This window comes from Neopelma chrysocephalum, unplaced genomic scaffold (genome assembly GCF_003984885.1).
Source record: "Neopelma chrysocephalum unplaced genomic scaffold, ASM398488v2 Primary Assembly neopelma1_42, whole genome shotgun sequence".
NCBI classification, from domain to species: Eukaryota; Metazoa; Chordata; class Aves; order Passeriformes; family Pipridae; genus Neopelma; species Neopelma chrysocephalum.
Window position 1 is genome coordinate 9,095,442 of NW_020897700.1, and position 21,342 is coordinate 9,116,783.

Below are 21,342 nucleotides of genomic sequence, written 5' to 3' on the forward strand. Positions count from 1 at the left end.
ATCTCAGTCAGAACAGAAGCACTGCAGCCAGCAGTTTGGATGAACAGCTACCAAGTGTCCTGGTTTAATTAAAAACAAAAAAAAACCCCAAACAAAACAAAAAAACCACACCAAAACAAAACAAACAAATAAACAAAAAAAAAAAGAGGAAAAATGTATCTAGGCACATTTATAAAGGTAATGTTTCTTTAGTGGAAAGAGAGGGAAAGGATGCTTGAAGCACAAGCTCAGAACCTTGATGGTCTTACAGGAACACTCTTGGGGTAGTGTATTTGGAAAACTTTATTTTACTTTTCTGTGTCCTGGTCCTAAAGTCTGAAGACCAAACACTAATTAATATTAGTAGAAAGCAGACTTCAGGAAGCACTGTCACAAATAATAGGCTTAAGACTTCAGTGGGATCAAAAGTTGGCTGCTAAACAAGTGCTGTTAGCTCTATGCTAGAGAAATCCTTGGATGCTGCTTCTAAACAATGGACTGTCTGTCTTGAATAGGGTCAAATAATGTGGTTTATGCTTTTGAGGAGGGCAGCAGGTGCTACACTATCCTCTAAATTAGTGCTTTTTTGGGGATCTAAAGAAAGATTTATACAGTATTAATTATATCTGCCTCCTTCCCAACAACAGTATCAAAAAATCAGAAATAGTATTTTGACTCATTGTCTAACATTATAATTATTTACATCTGATACATGTAGACATAAAACTGTTGTTCTCCAGTGAGATTATAATAGAGCTGTAGGAACCAAATGAGGAATTGGAAGATACAAGACAAATGAAATCCAGATTTATAAATTCTTAATTCTCATTCTTTCAATATTTCTTTGTTACTCACCAAGAGCCTGCCATCACTGAGAAGAAATGACAAGCAGCACCATCACCTTAAAGGATGTGAGAGTGGCCTAATTTCTATTTGAAAATCTAGTCTGCTTTCCCTCAGTCTCATATACAGACTATCTAAGCCAGAGAACATGCAAATCTTTTCTACATGAACAAAAACACCTCTGTCTAGAGAGAGAAGTGATTATGGAGACATTCCTTTTCTGAGACTTTGAAGGAAAAGCACAAACCACCCAGGAACAAAAGATAAATTCCTCCTCAAGACATCAGCAGGACTCTCATATACTGCACATTAAGACTAGTCTAACAGACGGAGGCCTCTGTAAGCAATAGTAGAAAAAGAAATAATATGCTTGTAATAGGACACAATTTAATGGACTTCACTGGTCTCCTGTTACGACCATTGCTTCTTTTACAACTGGAACTCTGGAAGAGCAGTGTTAAACACATAGGTGGTCTTCCAGTACTCTTTGCTGAGATAACAGGCAATAAAGAGGACACCTTGAAGTTTCAATTTTCAAGACATTCCACTGTGTATTTGGATTACTATCAAATTAGAAACTAGGACACTCATGCAGTTCTCAGCAAGGTTTAAAACAAAACCCAACCCCCTATTATTAGTTTCTGCAGAAGCCTCAAATACCTGCTGGAAATCTGACTTATAACTTTCTTCTTTCCATAAAATATCCCCTGTAGTAACTTATTTTCTTGAGAACTTTAGAAATGTAGAGGTAGGGTTATGCAACTCAACCTCTCTCCCAGAATCAAGCATTACAAAGAGAATTAAACAGTTTAATGTTCATCCGAAAAGTTAAATCATCAGGCACAGCAGAGAGCATCCTATGGGAGCCATGACAACATATCAATTGTAAAGCAATCAAGAAAGTCACTGGGATAAAAGTCACATCAGGAATTGCCAACACAACCAAGCTGTCTGTACTTTACCTTTTCCAGATAGAGTATCAAACTATTTTCAGAAAGGCTGATACCCTAAGGGGACTGAATTATAGCCCAACCACCAAATTCTAATGGTTGACATTTTACTTACGGATGATCAAGCTTCTCAGAAGGACAGCTATGAAATATTTAACCTAGGGGACTGAGATAAGGGTCACCTCAATTTTCACAAAGACAGTTTGTTGTCCTGAGAGTTCAAGCTGCTGTTTGAATCACATAAATTGTGCAGGACTTGTTGTCTCTCATGGTCAGCAGGACTAAAGCTGTCCAGGCTCTGGAATGTTTCCCTGCCCCAAAATATAACATGATTCAAGTGACATGCTCAGATGGTATTAAGAACTCTGAATAAGTAATGAAGTTAGGGGGGGAAATGGCTGCTGTATTGCTGTGATTTTTTTGGCAAATTGAGCAACTTCAACAGAGATTTGAGGACAAATTTCAGAAATGAGTATAAATTTTAGTCCTAGTGTCAGTAAAAGGTTCTTTGCTGAGAAGTAACAGCTAAGGTGCTGCATTGAAATGGAACATCATCTTGGTTTGAGAGGGGTAAAGATGGCATTTTTAGATACAGCTAGATATTGGCAAACGTTGCTATTACATAAAGGTTGAGATTAAAGAGTACCAAAGTTATACTTAAAGTAGAAGCCAAAACTGCTCATTTCAAGATGTAAAAATGGGTTTTTTTCCTTTTTAAAAGAAGCATTCCCCTAGAATTGAGGTTCTTAACTTATAAAGCAAGGAGAAATAAAAAGGGGAAAAATACTTATTTTTTCTAGATTTAAAACATGGTTGAGGTACCACAGAGAAGAGAAACAGGAAAAGTCATACACATGTAGAAACCTAAAAACGTGTCCATAACAGAATAAGGAGGTGTATATGAAGCCTCAAACAGAAAGCAAAAGAGAAGAAAACCAGAAATTGTGCTGGAAAAGAAGGACACATGAATGAAGATATTTGGCTGTAAAAGTAATCTCCATTTTGTTCTCAGTACAAACTTGAAGTTGTGGAGATATTAGCTAAGTGAAACTAGGATGCAGCATCCAGTGAATGCTGGGATAGCTAGATATCCTATTATACTGCCAGTTTAAATGTTAAAATGGGTTAATTTATTTGCTGAAAATTTGGCCAACCTTAAGTTACCAATAATCATTGTTATTAAGTCATCAAGGCCCATACTTTATCCTGAATTCCTCTGGGTAAATAATTTTTGCCAACTTCTGCTGTACAGTATTGCCAGAGTCTGAGGAAAGGAAACTTGAACATATAATTTGAAGGAAAACATTCAGTCTTCCTTCTCCCACACACTTGAGGTGACAGAAGCAAGCTGCTCAGGACCTGCAGAAGGCATACTAACAGTGAATAACAGAAGTTTAGGACAAGGAAACCCTCAAATACTCAATTTCGGAAGTGCTCATTGTGAATTGTGGGTTTCTGTCAGACTACATGGCGATATGTTGCAAACAGACATTTACTGTATTTGGAAAAAGAGAGTAACAATATTACCAAACATATAGAAGCAGCTCCAGCTTAGCCTGATCTCCCTCATCTGCATGCAGTTTACTGTCTTGTTCCACACTGATCAATCTCAGCTAGTTAAGCCTAGGCAAAGCATGGTAACTTGCAATTAAAAGTAGATAAAGTTATGCCTAAGTAGTCCAAATTTAGTTAACATGTTATTATCATCTTTCTTGAATAACCATCTCTTGGGTCTGTGATCACCCCTTTACCGCTTGCCTTCTTTTTACAGTTTCCTTTCTTGCTGCTTCTTTGGTACAGACTTTAATTCCCCTTCTGATCAATCTGGGATTCATAAGCCACTAAGTACACTCTTGGAAATATTACGTTCAAGAGATGATGAAACACTTCAAGGGATGATTATAGCAGCACTCATTTTCTCCTGTAGTGAATCCTGTCACACCACATGAACAAGGTGACTAATACTGAATGAAGGAACATGGGCAATGTTTTCTTTCTCTGTGCCTTCATCCAGTCTCCCACACTTTAAACTGGCATTGACTCTTTTTCATGAAAAGATCTATGGGAGTTCCTCTGGAGCTGAACATACAGTTTTGAATGGAATCTAGTTCTGCCTATCTTTTTTCAGAATAGTGACTTTTTTGGGAGATAGATTGTTGAGCATTATGCATTTCTGAGGGGACCCTGATCTGGAAGGGGTACATCCCAGTCATGGCTGTGCAGCTCCCACTTGCTGAAGTAGGAAATTATGTGTAGGATAAGCAAAGAATACAGAAGAAAACAGTACTTAAAGGTTTTTTTACATAATACTGGAACTGGATTTCTTGCATATGTAACAAGAGTACCATTTTATCTTACCATAAATGACCTATTGGCACCAACTGCCTAGAATCCACTGAGAACATGATCTTGCCTTCCAGCTGGTTTCCTAGGGAAATCAACTTGACCCAACAGTCCTGCCTATCAGATCTCCCACCTCTTAATTTTGAACACGGAAACCAATTTCAACCACATTTGAAATAACAATAGAAATCTCTAAAGGTAATTCAGTTCCTTTAGGTTTATTACAAAAAGAAAAGGTTCAGGTAGGAAAGAAGTAGTCAAGATGGGACTCCTGTGAGAAAAAAAAAAAGTCTGAATGCAGTGTGGGAAGGACTGGATGTGATAGATAGGTGGAATTACATCAAGGGGTGAGAATTACTAGGAATCCAGACTTCATTAGTCCCACTGCTCATGAAATAACTTTGTTTACCTCGACATTACAAGTGTTGTTTAAAAATTTGTATTTTCTGACAGTCTTGTATTATTACCTTTTTCTTGATTTATACCCCATCTATCTAAGCCATTTTCCATAATTTCAGGAACGGAATCTATCATCTGCTGCCAAAACAAGTAAATCAGAGCTGTTTTTCTGTGGACTGTTTTGCAAATACTTTCTTTTAATTGACTTGAAAGTATCAAAGGCACGGAAATGATAGTGAGGATAAAAGCAACAATTTTCTAACACAGTAAAGATTTGTATGAGTATCTAGTTGTAATTTCCTTACATCTTTCCTTTAAACCTGCTCCTGCCATGAATTGCTTAATGAGTTAGCTCTTTTCTTAAGAGCTCTGCATGAAAACATTTGAATACATTTTCTGTGTTTCCCTTGAAGAGCCAAGGACATTTCTTAGTGAATGGGAAAAGGAGTGCCCTATGTAATTATGACATAGTGAAAGTAGGGGAGAGAAAAAGAAAGAAAGGAAAGGGAGAGAAAGAGGGAGGTAGAAGGAGGACTGTTTCTTTCACTAGGAGAACTTCAAAAATCAATATTACTTCTGAAATGCAACTGAAATGCTTAAAGAGCCAGGAGACTAATGAATGAATCTAATATATCTATCTTAGAAAAATTAAAAAAAGCCATTCCAGCCACAGCTTTTTCCATTTAAATAAAGATTTTGATGTGAAGTCTTACTTTCCGTATTTCAAATTCTGAAGAAGTAGATTAAAACACATGGTCATTGGCTTGCCCTCAGTGTTGCAGAGTTCTTTTAGTTTTAAAAATCTGTTTAGGACTAAACAGATAAATCAAACTTTATAAGTCTTTAAGACAGAGTGAAAAACACCTTTCATTTTCAAATTCTGAGGTACACTTCTAACAGGAGGGCAATCCAGAGTCAGATTTTATGGGCCAGGGCCTGATTGATGAAGATATTCTGTAAATTAAGTGATGCAAACAAATATAAAACCAGACACTGATGTACACCCAGCTTTCTTACTTTTCTTTTTCAGATGAAATTTTAAAAATCGTCCCATAGAATAAATAAATTGTTCTGAAAATAATCATGTTGCAAACTCTTAGCACTTATTCAGAATTATTTATTTTTGAACAGTAGTTTGCATTGTTTTCATTACGGTTGCTTAATACTAGCCTGTGACAAAATTCTATTTATTTGAAGCACACCTTACCTGTGTCTCTGGGATGATAGGACTATCTTCAGGAGAAATTCTAAAGAAGGTGGATAAAGGTGATGACACAATAACGGGGTTTGGCCTTACAAATCCGCTTAGATCACAACTAGGAATGTCATTCTCTTCCTTCTTCATGACAAGGGTATCCATGACGTAAAACACATTCCAGGGAATCCATACTGTGTGATACTGTGTCAGGAATGGTGATCGCTCAAACACCAGTGTCAGAGAGGCACCACCATTCGCTACCAAGTCAAACCTAGAAAAAAACCCCAAGAGGGCTAGCTAGTCAGCAAATTCCCAAAGCCATCCACAGCCTCTATTTTATGGATTGATTCTTCATTCCATTGTACTGCTCTGAAGGCAGAACAACTCTACTGAAAACAATGGAGAAATCAATTAAATTATATTACATAATACTGCACAGAGAGAATTGAGAGTTTGGGATCCTGTGTTTAAACTAAGCAAGCCCTTCTACTTCTACAGTATATAATCAGCATGTTTTACATTTGAAGAATGTACAAAGTACAACTTTAGTCAATCACTTTGTTAATGTCTTTTGTTTCCATTTTTTTATTATTATCTTAGTTTTACAAGCAGCTCTTCAGTAAAGCCTTTGCTGTCTTTGTGACTTAGAAGTGCTTCAAAGGGAACTTACATTCCATCCTGGCGAGTGATTGTATATCCATAGTCTGGATAGTGTAGAAAGGAGACATTGACTCCAATGAGTGGCGTTCCATCAGCAGTTAATACTTGGCCTCTTATGACAGATGCGAGACTGTGAAAAAGATGCAGGATCAAATTACAAGCTTGTTTTTTTCATTCTCTTTTGAATGAATAAAAGCTAGTGAGTGAACACACACACATCCACCCCCACCCACCCACCCCTCTCTACATGGTATCAACTATCATTAAAAAAACATTCCTCAGACTCTAACCCTTTTACAAGTTCACATAATTTACGTTGTATAAACAAATGCCTCAAAATCTACAGATAATAATTTTGTTTCAGTATTGTTGATTTTACTTTGGTTTATTTTGTCTGTACTGAGTTACTAAGACCAGAAATTCACTGAAGAATTTTAAGAACTTGTAAACTCTAGATGTTCTCACTGTAAGTCATAGCTCTGGCAGACTTTTAAAGAAAAACGTACTTTTCAATTAGTATCAAAGCAATCTGCAAAACTGCAGGGACTATGAAGTACAAAATTTAAAAGAGCAATAACGAACATTGGTGCAACAACTTTTAATCAACTGCTGTGCCCAAACACATTAATGCTGTTAAATTACTGCAAACGCAGTAGCTCTAGTGTAAATCATCTTCTTTCACTCAGTGAGATCCCAGACACCTGCTTCCTGTTACTGGTTTATTTTCAGGTCATCACTGCTTCATAGAGCACCAGTCAAATAGTTTACGCAATTATACTGTCGTGCACTTAACAGTTCTATTACATTAATTCATAATTTATATTATTTAGTGAGCTCAGTTTAAAAAGTGCAGCTTTGCTTTTCCTTCTGAAGTGTTTTCATTGCTTTGATATATTTCCAACTGTGCTAGCCTAAATCAACTGGTTAAATAAAGATTTATTTAATCATTAATGAAATGCCCTGTTAGAATACAGACACTAAGCATGGCACGTACCTTCTGTAACCTACTGGCACTGGTAATTAGAATTTTGCAGGAAATGAGAAAAACCCAAGCAATTTAAAATATTAAGAGCAAAAGTCTTTGCTGGAAGTCCATACCATGAAATTTGCAGTCATAGTGGATCTTATCACATGAATCTCACACACTCTCCAATTTCTTTTGTATTCATGAGTAAAAGATGAGTCATGCTCACCTCTTATTAAAAGGACTTTCCCCAGGTATGACATGAGTGCTGTCTGCTCCGATGAGAAAACTGATGCGGTCATAAAATGCTTTGGCAGCTTGCTGAGATGGAGACTGTTGGCTTTGGCTGATGATATCTTGGGGATCAGGTAGTCCACGACAATAAGGCTGGTTTTGGCAAGAACTCTGCAAACAGCAGTCAGGATCCATACAGTCAACTAGCCCATCTGTTGGTAGAAAGTCACATGAATGAACAAACTCTTCCTTCTGCCCCTCTGCATGGGAATGAGTCAACCAGCAGAGAGATTAAAAAAATTATGTAGTATGAAAGAATACTCACAATTAAGATTTTAATGAGTTCACTTTCAATTAAAGAAAGTGAGTTTGTTTCCACTGGGTTCTTAAACTCCCATGGAAATCCATGCAAACTGAATATACTCAGTATCATGTAAAAATTAAACCTATTTATTCAACACTTTTCTAAAAACAATTTGAACAAACCAGAAAATGAAGATGCTCAGGCTCTGCATACACTGGTAACTTACAAATATCAAACATTTCAAGTGGGTCTAATTAGCTTTTATGTGAGGTTATTTGGTTTGCTAGAGAAAAGAAGTAAATAACTTCCCCTTTGCTGTTTCCCTCAAGTTTTTTAGCATATCTATGCTGCAAGTAGCTTTAAATATTTCACAACATTTATCAAGGTGGATTCCTTTATACCTTGGCAGAAAGATTTTGTTGCTAGTGGCAAAGGCAATTTCCACAAGTTTTTCACATGAAAATGTATGAGAGAACAAAATCTGTATTTAACGTTTAGATTTTATTATGAATAAACTGATAAGAAATGCTGGCCAGTATAAACAAGATTTAAACACATGGGTGCTTTTATGTTTATGTGCTGAAATATTCACATATGTGGAGCATTAGATCTGTCACATCACTGAACATCTAATTTGGTGAAAGATTAAAATCAAGATCAAATTGATAACTACTAATTTGCTGTAAGTAAAGTTGTAAGGAAAACGAGCCTGGAAATGTCAGGTACAGGAAATTTCTAGATGAATGTAATATGGTATCACAGAGCTGATAATTGTTTCCCCAAAAGAACAGCAAGACTGAAATAGCTCAAACATTTTATTATTCAATTTAGATTAGAGAGGGAACTTGCTTGCTGCACTAAACTGAAAAATACACCAATGCAGCACTTGGAGGAAGGCCATGACTGCTTCTCTCACAAAAGAATCTACCTTTAGAGTAAAACTTTCTGAAAGGAAAAATATCATCCATTTTTGTTCAATCACATGTTGAAAGAGTGTAAGTAAACAGAGATCTTCTAAAGGTTTTCTTCTTAGTATCGCTGTGCTATGTGGATTAGTTAGAGGATTGGCAAAATAGTAGAGGACTGGGATTTCTGTTCTTTTGCACATCTGAAGTTCTTATTTAACTCGGCTGACATTGAAATCAGTTCAGGGAAAATAAAAGGGATGAAAAAGGCATCGTTAAGTATATCAAAGTTTAAACTTTTGTATGAGAAAAGAAAGAACATTCATTTTTCCTGTGATGAGGATATGCCAGAGGGTCATCTTGCCACTCAGATAGACACTGACAGGCTGGAGAAATGGGCTGACAGGAACCACACGCAGTTCCGGAAAGAGAAAGGCAAAGTCCTGCACCTGGGCCTCCCCACAACCCCCTGCACCAGAACACAGCTTTGTGGAGAAGACCTTGGGAGTCCTGGTGGACACAAAATTAATATGAGCCAGCAACATGACCTTGCAGCAAAGAAGGTGTCAACAACATCCTGGGCTGCATCAGGAGTGTTGCCAGCAAGTCAGGAGAGGTGATCATTTACCTCTACTTAGCACTGGGGAGGCTACACCCACACACACAGCTCTGCGTGGAGGCTGGGCTTTCTGGTACAGGAGACATAGACACACCAAAGAAAGCTCAGTGAAGGGCCATGTAGCTTGACACATCTCTCCTATGTGGAAAGGCTGAGAGAGTTGAGATTGCTTAGGCTGGAGAAGAGAAAGCTCATCAGTGTGTACAGATACTAATGGGAGGGTGTAAAAAAGTCCACCTTTCTGTGGTGCCCAGCAAAAGGAAAGAGACAATGGACACAGGCTGAAACACAGGAAATTTGGTCTGAACAGTAGAAAAACTTTTTTAACTGTAAAAATGGTTGGATATTGCAATAGGCTGCCCAGGGAAATTGCAGAGTCTCCTTCCTTGGAGACATACAAAACCGAACTGGGCACATCCCTGAGCAACCTGCTCTAGCTAATCCTGCTTTGAGCAGGGGGTAGGACCAGATTCTAGAGGCCTTTCCAACCTCAAATAGCCTGTGACTCTTGTGATTTTCTAGTCTCAATTTTGTAAAATATGAAACTCTTTCCTAGCCAAAGTACTGACCTCCCTTGTTGGTTTTAACTCTAGAAGACTGGATCAGTGTCAAAGCTGGGGGTACTGACAGTTAAATGCATAGTTTTGGGGTTTTATATATCTGTATAGTTTCCCAGGCAATATCTGGTGCAGTTGCCAAAGAAATGCTCAAATTTCTCCATTCATCTTTGTTAGTTTATAAAAAGCAAATGTACATCTGGAGTATAGTCTGCAGGTCATAAAACTGCATGAGATTGACACCTTCTGAACTAATCAGCTGGAAATGCATTTTTACAAGCCTCTCCACTAACATCAATCAGAGAAAGAATCTCATTTTCACCAGCCAAGATAGAGGGATATGCTGTTTGTTATTTTCCTGTGGAGTTTATCAGTAACTTGTCCAGGCGAGTGACGGATGGTTATGAATCTGGCTCCTTATAACTTGAGAAAACATTTTTCATTCTTTCTCTGTACTTATGTGACTAGAGCTATCTAGTACTGCTAAGTTGAGTACTCTATTGCACTGTGTGAAGCAGAGTAAAATTTCCCTTCTGAAATGGCTCTGCAAAAATATTGATGAATTTTGTTTGGCCTGAAAAATATGAGACTTAGCTCAACACTGGCTTGTCAGTTACATCACTCAAATATGACAGTGAAATTATAAAGAAAATAGAAACTCCTACAGGCAGGTGGGCAGTCATTATCAGTCTCAGAAGGCTATTCGTATTTTCTTGTTCTAGACCTAAGTCTATATACAGAAGACGTAATGACTACTTTATTGTTTTCTTCCTCAAAAGCTAAAGTCTAGCTGTAAAAATCTTGATTTTTACCTTTGCTGCAAAATGCACCAAATTGCAATGGAGCATGGTCTGTTGATAACATTGCAGATCTGGGGAGATTAATAAAACCACCAAAACTCTGCTCTCATGAGACCCCACCTGGAGTACTGTATCCAGCTCTGGGATCTCCAGAGTAAGAAGGACATGGAACTGCTGGAGCGAGTCCAGTGGGGGGCCATGAAGATGATCATGGGGTGGCAGCACCTCTCCAATGAAAACTGAGCAAGTTGGGGTTGTTCAGCCTGGACAAGAAAAGGTTCCAAGGAGACCTTACAGCAGCCTTCCAGTACCTAAAGGAGGCTTCCAAGAGCTGGAGAGGGACTTTTGACATGGGCAGGTAGTGATGGGACAAGGACGAATGGCTTTACACTGACAGAGGGTAGGTTTAGATTAGATATTAGAAAGAAACTCTTTACTGTGAGGGAGGTGAGACACTGGAACAGGTTGCTCAGAGAAGTTGTGGACAGGCCATCCCTGGAAGTGTTTAAGACCAGGTTGGATGGTGCTTTGAGTAACCTGGTATAGTGGAAAGGGGGTTGGAACTAGATGATCAATAAGGTCTGTTCCAACCCAAGTCTTTCTATGATTCTGTGATTAAATGAGAGGAGTCAAGACAGAAGATTCCCATGATGCATGTCTAAAAAATAAGATATATCTGTGGGAGTGTTTGCTTTTGAACGGAGTAAAACTGCTGGAAGGAAGAAAAATAGGGGGACAAAGTAAGTCCTGGACACAACTTCTGCCAGTGCCAAGGGCAGATGGCAACCAAGGACCTACATAAATCACATTCTTGGTAAATAAGTTGATTATATATTTACGCAACAAAAATCTCCAAGAATTGAAATTCAGGGCCTACATAGGAAGAATATAGTTTTGGAGCTATGACTCTGGTCATCCCACCAGGACAGGCTGGATGACTGGCAAACTAAGGCAAGAGACTGGAAAGCACAGGAAACTGTTTTAACAAATCTCAGTTACCCTCACATTTTACAATTTTACTATTTTACAACAGGCTATAATGAACGGACTCAATCACAGACACAAAAATGACTGCCTGTAGGAGCAGCTCATCAGAAAGGCCAAAAAAGCACAAGTAGCCCTTGCTTTATTACTAAACAGTGAGCAAGAACCTTGTTCAATGTTACTATTGCATAAGCATACCCACAGTGTACTCAAATTCAGCTTCCTGTTGGAGTGAAGAAGCCAAAAATATAAAATATGCAACGCTAAATGAGTTGCCACTCCAGAAAGAAATCTTGGAGTCACTGTGGATAAGTCCTATGGATATATCAACCTAGCAATCACCAGCAATCACAGATGCAAACAAAAAGCTGAAGAATAATGGGAAGTGTTGAAGCACAAACCAGAGTACATGAGTATGCCACTGTTTCACTCCTAGTTCAAGTAGATACTTCCTGAGATTTCCTTAGCTTGTGTTATCTTTGAACTTAGCAACTCTTCTGACATTCAAAATATTCTCTGGCAGTAATTTCCTACTTTAATTAGCAGCCTATTAGTATACAAAAGAAAGTATAAATTCACATTTACCCTATTAAAGTGTTTTGCTAAGCAATTGCTATTATCCACTATAAGAGAGGAGGTCTTGGTTTAGGTAATCTTTAGGCTGAATTAGTACTACTCTGTGACAATGTTTAGCAGGAACAAGCTATCCTAAACTATGAAAGAAATTAAAAAATACAGTAGTGCTAAGTATGCTTTGTTTTATTACAGTATTTATTTTCATTTCAATAAAAAAAGAATATTAATGATCCCTTAAATCCTGCTCGTGGAAGCCTGTAACTACTCTTAATAATTGCATAGGAGTTAATAAAAAGAAAACTTTAACTAAGGAATCTGTTCAATAAAGACTCATCTAAACTAAAGAGTAAACAGCTTATTCTTCCTACAGTAATAACAAAGCATGACCCACTTTATTAAAGTATAATAATGACACTTTTTTTTTTCCCAAGAAGCTAGACTTACTCCACCCACAGAGAGCTTTGACTTTCCCTCTCCTCACAAAGTCATTAGAAGTTTAATTCAGCCTAAGATCTGCTTATTGCACACACTTTCCTTTTGGGCTGCTAAAATGTAAAGAAAAATCCAAATCAATCACAGGGGAAAATAAACAGTGAGCCTTAAAGAGAAAGGAAGTGATTTGCAAGGCTCTCAGAAATCTGTTTAAAAGGAAGATAAGTAATAAATATCCCATCATGTACCAACAGTTTCTAGAAGGGAAAATAATCTATGCCTTGATGCCATTAGGATTTCCTATGGAGAGTATCCCACTGGGATGCTCATGTTCACAGATTTTGAACAATCAGTCCCAGAAAAAGCTAGGAATCAAAGGAACAGTAGACACTTTTATTAATGAACTGTACTCGTATTATATATGAAATGTATTTTATCCAGTGTAGGATAAAGCATAAACATTAACCACAGCATAACAAATAGGTAACAACTGAGATAACTTTAATTATAAAACCACTGAGTCTCGTCAGATGTAGATCACACTACTCACAGTCAAGCTATAAATTCAGCGTAAGTGCTGAGATAACCTAATCTCCCACAATAAACAAATATACCAGAAGAATCCCTATGCCATTCCCTGTAGTTGTCTGAAATTTTAATGGCTTGCCCGGAGATTAGTGGGCTGATTGCAGGTACTTTTGCAAAGGGAAGAAACACCTCTCTCTTCAGGTACATTTCAAAGAAGACTTTCTTTTCCCAGTTTTGTTAGGTATGTTTCCATTTTTAATTTAATAGTTATATTTTAACCCTTTTCCTCAGCCACAGTCAAAGACTGAAGTGAATATGCTCTGTATCAAAGTATATAAATTAGAGAAATGCCATGGACAAATACCATTATCATGGCAGGCCAACCATGGCAAAACGAGAGTTTGGCCAACCCCTTCCTCATGCATAGCTGCATAATGATATCTGTAAAGGAAATAATGAAAAAAAACAAGAAAAAAAGCAACAAAATACCAGCATTAGCTTCCCCCCTGCAAATATTGTTCTTTTTTCTTGAACTTTAAGTCATCCTGTTAGATTGTTCTGCTCCAATTCCTCATTCCTTTTCCCCTTTTCCTCACAAAAATCTATTATTGTTTTCAGTCTGAAGTAGCAGCTTCTTTTCCCTTGTTTTGTTTACAGCATTCCTGTTCACCTTGCTCTTCTTTCTCCTCCTTCCCCATTACCTGCTCTTGACTCTTTCCCTGGTATGTCACATCATTCTATGATCTTAAACAATTACCGAATCTGTTTGAGTCTATTACTTGGCTTTCAATGTTTTTTCCCATGTTTTTCCCCACACGATCTTTTTTTTTTTCTCCAAGTTGTTTATGCTTCCACATAGTTTCTCCTCCTCCTTGCTTTGTCTCTTTTCATGTTTGCAGGTTTCTCTTTCTCCCGTATCTCCATAATTCCCCAGCCCCCAAGAACTTAATTCCCCAAAAAGCACATCTCCGCACAGAATCTGTGCCAGGCTCTTTAGGCCTCGAAATGTGCAAAACTGACTCAAAATATGTCATATGTAACAGACAAGGATGACAATTCAAAAGATGTGTACAGCAATAAACAGGAGCACAGTTTTAACAGTGGTATTTATTTTCTTTAGGAAGTAAATGCTGCTGTTATTTATGGTTTGTGATGTCTAAGATCCCAGCTGCAGTTGGGATATGAGAGCAAAGAGCCAACCAGCAATTGCAAAGGCATACGCAGTCTAAAACAGAAAGACAAAGTCACAGATGACTTTATCATCATCCAGAGGCCCTAATGGAGTTTTTATCTCTGCTCTGAATCTGAAGGTGTTAAGCAAAACGAACTGATGAGAAGGGGAAGAAAGACAGACAATAAAAGCATTATGCTGATCTAATATTTGACTGCATCCACATTTAATCTTGTTTTTGTGGGTTTTTTTTAATGTGATTCTGGAGTCATGCCCAAGTCACAGCCCCTTTAGCTTCGCTAACCTACAGCAATAATTGCAGATTGATTCCTGAAGTCAGCAGTCCTGCCTGCATCTCCCTGCAGATTGTTACCTGCCACCTGAATCACAGACTGCGGAAAAGTAAGCCAAAAAAAAAAGACTCTCTGTGGGCTGGGCAACCAATTGTTTCTGGCAATAGTATCATAGGTCAAAATGTAAACTCCTGGTTCAGCCTTTTCTCTTGGGAAAATTTCCTTGTGAGGTCACTGAAATTATGAACTCCTTCCTTTTTTCCCCTCCACAACAGTTCACCGAGTTAAGACTGTTTTATTCCAGTATAAAAGAACACGGCAGGGAAACTAAGGTGACACCCAACTTTTTCTAAGTACATATCTCACCTGTCATATGCAGCTTGTAAGGCTTTGCTGATATGCCATATAAAAGCACTGGATACTGCAGTGTAGTCTTACAGGTACAGGAGCTGGTAAAATGTGTGTATGGTTCTCATGGCAGTATTTAATCACCTGACTGTAAAATCTCTGTTCCTCAACGTGTTCTCCCCACAGTTAAAGATCCAGTTGGTATATCTTACCTCCTTCATTGTCCTTACTGTCAGTGCAGAGAGTTTCCATAGCTACGTCACAACCTGCTCCCCTCCATCCTGGCTGGCAGACACAGTGCCAACCATTTTGGTCCAGCGTGCATCTCCCATTGCTGTTGCACAAGCCAGGGCAGCCCTCTGTTGAAACAGACAAAGAAGAACAATCACAAGTAATTTAAATATTGTAATAATATAAAAAGAAAAAAATACAAACAAGGGACACTTACTGGGAACAGGCCTTAGGAACAGCACAAATACTGTAATTGCACATGGAGTGGAACAGCAACATTACCTGGGGAATGTAATTCTTAACAAAGTGGCATCTTTGATTGGCCTGACACTTGAGACACCACTTACCTGAACAAGCAGGAAATAAATGCACCAATCCTCTAAATACCTGCAGGCCAGACAAAATTAAGTTTGGTTTCTTTTTAATTTTTTTTTTTTGGCAAACTAACAAGAGATGAGTGCATAGTGCAAACACAGCTGTGTAAAATGGTACATTTTTCTGTGCTCATAGAGTAGATCATTATTTGCTCTATGCAGTTGTGGTTACTTACTGGCACAAATGTTTAAGCTCCCTGTTACTATGAACAAATCCCTCCAAATTCTTAAGTAGGAAAATGGGTATGATTTTAGGCACATAATAAAAGAGAATGTTAACTTTATCTGGTCTCAGAGTTGCCGTGTATTCATGTGAAATTACAGTGCGTTAAGTAATTGCACAAAGTATAGGCCAGTTTTAATGACTATACTTTATGCCAAAAGTACATTCCTTTTCACAGAATAAGCAAAGCCCAGGAAATAGTGAAGCAGCTTAGCATCTATTCTAACAAACATTAGGATTCAGGCTGCATACGGATGGGACAGGACCAACAGGATTTCCAACTAAATGTAATAGCTGTGCGTATTTGATTACTTAGGACGGACAAAATGAAATACCATAAGGACCACAATAAACATTGATAGACTGAACAAAAACACGGTAGTGACGTGCTTCAAGACAGATAGCAGAGAGTGATTTTTTGTGACAATCTCCCTAAGGCTTTTGTGCTGTTACCTTTATATCCTATCTTGTCTGCTTTTATGGCCAAGGAGGGAAAATTTGGGAAACAATTAACATAATTTAATATATCCAAAATAGATAATTGTTTTCAGTCTAACATTGCATTAAAAAAACAGTATCTGTCACTTCCTAGTGATGAAATCTGGCATGCAGCCAACATGATCTGTATGACGATGACAACAATATAAATATGTAATTTTGGTGTTCCTTGTCTATGACTATGATAAGACACTGACAGAAGCAAGTACAGATGTAGCACTAAGTATCTTATGAGAAAGTGGCTACAAATCAGGTTTTTCTGGACACAACAATTTTCTGTAAACTTTTATCCAAAAGCCCTATGTAACTGGGTAAGCAATTCTTCACTTTTTGAACAACTATCTTTGTGAACTAACTTACTGTTCCATTTTGGTTAACTTCAGTTGAGCTTAGAGCAGTCTTTCAAAAGTAATAGTCTACTTTTTTTTCTTTTAAAGATTTTTGAATTTACTGACTCCTTTCAACCAAATTACAAACATTCCCAGAAAAAAAATTATAAAGGGTGCTTAACTCTTGTCAAATCACTCTCAGAAGGGAGAGAATCAGGAAAACCTCTTGCGAGGAAGGACAGGGATGCTACAGTTATGGATATTGTGCCATCATACCAGGCTGAAATTAATTTTGCTACTCTTCTTACTCTTTCAGATTGCAGCCGCTAATAGTATTTGTTAACGTACTGAGATCTATTTTTTTCTTAATATTCTTCTATTTGATTTATGGAAGACTTACATATACAATTGAAATACTGACAGAGCATTTTAGGAGTCAACTGGGTACACTCAAGACTTATTGTGTGAAAGCCTGGATATTGCCATCAATATTGCCATATTCTAGTGTAAAAAAAACCCACAAGGAATAGAGAAAGATACTCAGGGAAAGAGGGGTAGGAATATTTTAAACATTTTTCTAAATCAATTTTTCACCGTAACTGAAGATACAAGAATCTTTGCTGTTTCATGTTAGGTTTTTGCATCCTTGAACCTCTTAACTGAAAATGCTGCACAGACTATAAAAGATTTTTCTAGACTCATAGAAAATACAAGTCATAATTTCCTATGGATTTTCTACATTCAGATAATCAAAAGCTTATTAGCCTTGGGTATTCTATTGATCTGCCTGTATACAAACACACACATCTCTATAATTAATCTGTTCTTTAGAACTAATGACACTTGTACTGTGACAAGTATTGCTTTGCTTTGTTTCCTAAATATTTAGGGTTTTAAAGGTAGAGGTCCAATGACAAAACTAACAAGAACAAAAAAAGCTCCAAACAGCAAATGAATACTATCTTCAGTTATTGGTTCAGATAAAATCTAATACATGTATACAGTTTGTATATAAATGTATAACTACTGATAAAATGTTACCATATAATAGAAGTAAAATTTTAATTTGAGATGAGTTGAAAGCCATATGAGTTATATATATAATCCATGGAATGTATGTAAGAGAAGATTCTTTTGCCCAGACTAGTATGGTTTTAACTATATATTTATATAAAAAAAAAAACATGTAAGTATAAGCATGTCATCAAAGAGCAAATATACAGTACCTTTCACTATCTTATCCAAATAGTGAGCTTGAGAATTAAAAAGAAAAAAAAACAGACAGACATTTCAGAAGTGTCACATAAAACAAGAATTGTTCAGAATTCACATGCAAATCAAGCAGGTGCACCTGACATGAGAGGTCTTACATTACAAACTGAAAAAGTATTTCAAAGCTTTTAAAAATGCAAGAAATTCTCTTTTCAGCAAACATCGTCATGATTTAATGAAACTATTTTAGAAACGAGGCCTGCGGAAGAAAAAGAGATGCTACCTCTCTGAGACAACATTTTTCTTCTGAATTTTCTTCACATGCTTTGATTTTTACATAACAAAAATATAATCAAAGCTAGCTAAAAAATTCAATTTTCAACACAATGGAAGAGCAATTCCTTAGTTTATAAGCTTTAAACACTGACCATGCGGGAAGATCTTTGATTTGCAGGTCACATATGACAGCACAACCATCACACTATCTTAATTCTCATTGGATTAACAGGATTTTTAGGAAGGTTTCTTTTTCAGCTTCATTTCAGCCACAGTTATTCTGAGCACACAAACCAAGTACATAAAATAAGTTGGACTGTGTATAGAGGGTGGAAGAGGCTGTAGTGGGGTTAGTAGTGTGGTGATCCATTTCATTTGAAAAAAGAGGTAAAAATTAAACTTAGGCTTCAGAAGTATAAATATAAATAACATGGTACATACAAGAATAGTAAGACTTTTTTTTGTAGGTTATGACAAATTTTCACAAAAAATTTGAGAGGCAGATGGATGAATGACATACAGAGCATAAGACAGATTTCAAGCAGCAGGCCCTACTTTTAATACATGAGACACAGCACAGATGGGTTACATGTTCCCTCTTTACTTGCAGGAAACAGACATAAACTGCGGTTGTGTTAAAGGGGTTAATGTCATAAAGCAAAACCACATAGGACAGGTCCACCACAGGCTACCAAACCCAGCCACCAAACCCCACCCATAGGTCATGGGATATTACAGACCACTGCAGCTGGGACACGCCAAGCTGAGTCAACAATGTTGGACACAATTCCCTGTTTTTGCTGTGGACAAGGTCTCTCAACACAGCCCTCAGGGGTTCTCTTCATTTCAAAATGTGACCTTTTCTAAATCCCTGATGGAGGATGGTCCCTGTCTGGCAGTTCTCTGTCACCTGTTAAGATTCCTTTGGATGGGTAAGAAAGGCATTTCCAACTGTAGCCTTTCCTCCAGTTTGAATGAATGGGAAAAAGCTCCTCTTGAGTCCAAGCAGGGAGGTGATGAGAGACATATTATCCCAGAAGCCACAGTCACTGCTACGACTAAGAGGTGGAAACTTTCTAGACCCTTTCTCTTAAAGAAAGTGTCAGGTGTCCACTGCACAGCTTTTTTTTTTTCCCCTATAATGGTAAGGTTAATGTGAGACAAAGTAAGAAGATGAAAACATCAATTACAGAACACTTAGAGCAGCAGCAACAAACTAAGTAGCTTTTCACATTAACCACAAACAAAAAGAAAAGTGATACAGCTGCATTTCAGGGTGGATCAAATTCTTCTCTTACTCATCCAGGAAAATTCCCCTTGCTCCTACATTGCTTAAAACATGGTGTAGTATGCGTGGAGGAAAAATCAAGCTTTATTTCATAAAATGAAAGCAATTAGGTCTGTCTGGGGAATGCATCTGTTCACCAGTAAAACATTAAATGCCTCTACAAATGTAGGGATAGATAACAAAACAGAACATTAAAAAAACTCCTAAGCAACTGAAAATAGTCCCTTAAATCCCACATGCCCCCACAAGCTATTTCCGTTCAGAAATCCAATCTTCATTAAAAAAAAAAAGTAAGAAAATGCTCTTTAAAATTTTTTGTATCCAGTAGTCTTATAAGAAGTCAGTTCCAGAACATGAAACTATAATCCTCAGAAAACAAGTTCTACCTTCCAGCATCCTTTTACTCATGGTCAGTTGACAGTAAGGACAGCGTTAGAAACTATTTTGGTTAATATGCAGCATTGTAGAAAAATCATAAAGCAGAAAATGAATGACCAAAAATAGTATAATTTTGCAGTGAAGTTTAACTAGCCATGCTGTCTTCCTTATCTTCACGGCACTACAACTGAAAGAGGAATGAACCTATGTGGAATTACAAAATACAGGCCTTTTGCCCTCTGTATAGAAAATTCCAGGTGGGATTTGGAGCACTTCAGTAGGATGAAGCATCTCAGCAGGTGCTCCTTGGCAAGATACGCATTTGGCACATATAGGTTATGTTATGTCCTTAAAAAGTCTAATTACAGACCAGGCAAAGTACCTACAAGGGTTTTCTTGCAGAGTTTAAGACTGTGCTATTTAAAATCTTACTATTATTTCCAGGAGTAGAAGGACTTCATAATATGGCTCCAAATAAAACAAAGAAAAACAAAAATGAAGATACAAAATTTGTATATTTTCTAGCCTAATCAAAATCCAAGAAGATCTAAGTGGCATTCAAAATTCATACAACATAAAATATCAATGATGCTATCAATCTGTGTGGATATTTATACAAATATGCTGCAGACAAATCTATTCTTTGAAAAACAGTCAGGCAAATTCACCTTTAAAAAAGCATATTTCATAACCAGTCAAAACCCTGATTTTTTTTTTAATGTAATGTCTCCCATTAGTTTCCTATCAGAGATGTCAACGTCCTCCTCATTCATATGCTGCTTCCTCCAGGTATGACAGACTAGCCTAAGAATAAAAGTACATATTAAATCCATTTATTCCAATCAGCTCCTGTTTAAATCAGCATGAGTCACATACCCATTGATTTGATGTTCCTTAATTGATACTTATAACACTGCTTTATTCTGATTATTCTGTCATAAAGGATTATAACAGTGACATGCTTCTAAATGCTGCATAGCAAATTTATATCTCTCTTACTTCACATTATTATCCTCCATCAGACATCTTCACCTATCATAATCTTTGTAACCTGTACGCTAGACTACAAAATGCCACATATTTTTGTAGTTTATATATAGTCCCGTTACAGTTTCAACTCAACAGATTCACAAAAGTCATGAGTCACTTTGCTCCAAGAGCAGATTTGACCTCACAGTACCATCAGACATGAAGCAAAAATACAAATGAATGTGACCAACGCCATATTGATCGAGGTCAGTCTAAATAAAAAAACACTTTTAAGGTTTTTTGCTTCCTACACCTTGAAAGTGAGAGTCAAACCCTTGCCTCCTCTCCACTATTACTATCAGCTTTCTCCCTTCCTTACTGCATTACAACCTCTTTGTCTAAAAGAAAACAGAAAGGAGAAATTAGGAAGAGAAAAGATGGCTGAAGGTGAGGAGAAAAAAAAGAAGAGATGATGAA

General features: G+C 37.2%; 1 protein-coding gene across 10 annotated transcripts in view; it reads right to left on the reverse strand.

Annotated features, from left to right (window-relative positions):
* TENM3 (teneurin transmembrane protein 3) overlaps positions 1-21,342 on the reverse strand; it is a 1,346,985-nt gene that overhangs the window by 48,083 nt on the left and 1,277,560 nt on the right. For all 10 annotated transcript variants that reach the window (XM_027676660.1, XM_027676662.1, XM_027676663.1 and 7 more), the window contains 6 exons: positions 17,969-17,995; positions 16,369-16,389; positions 15,300-15,446; positions 7,566-7,782; positions 6,383-6,502; positions 5,722-5,983 (listed from right to left, as the gene is read on the reverse strand). In XM_027676660.1, the coding sequence (XP_027532461.1) occupies positions 5,722-5,983; positions 6,383-6,502; positions 7,566-7,782; positions 15,300-15,446; positions 16,369-16,389; positions 17,969-17,995 (794 nt within the window). The remainder of the gene's footprint in view (positions 1-5,721; positions 5,984-6,382; positions 6,503-7,565; positions 7,783-15,299; positions 15,447-16,368; positions 16,390-17,968; positions 17,996-21,342) is intronic.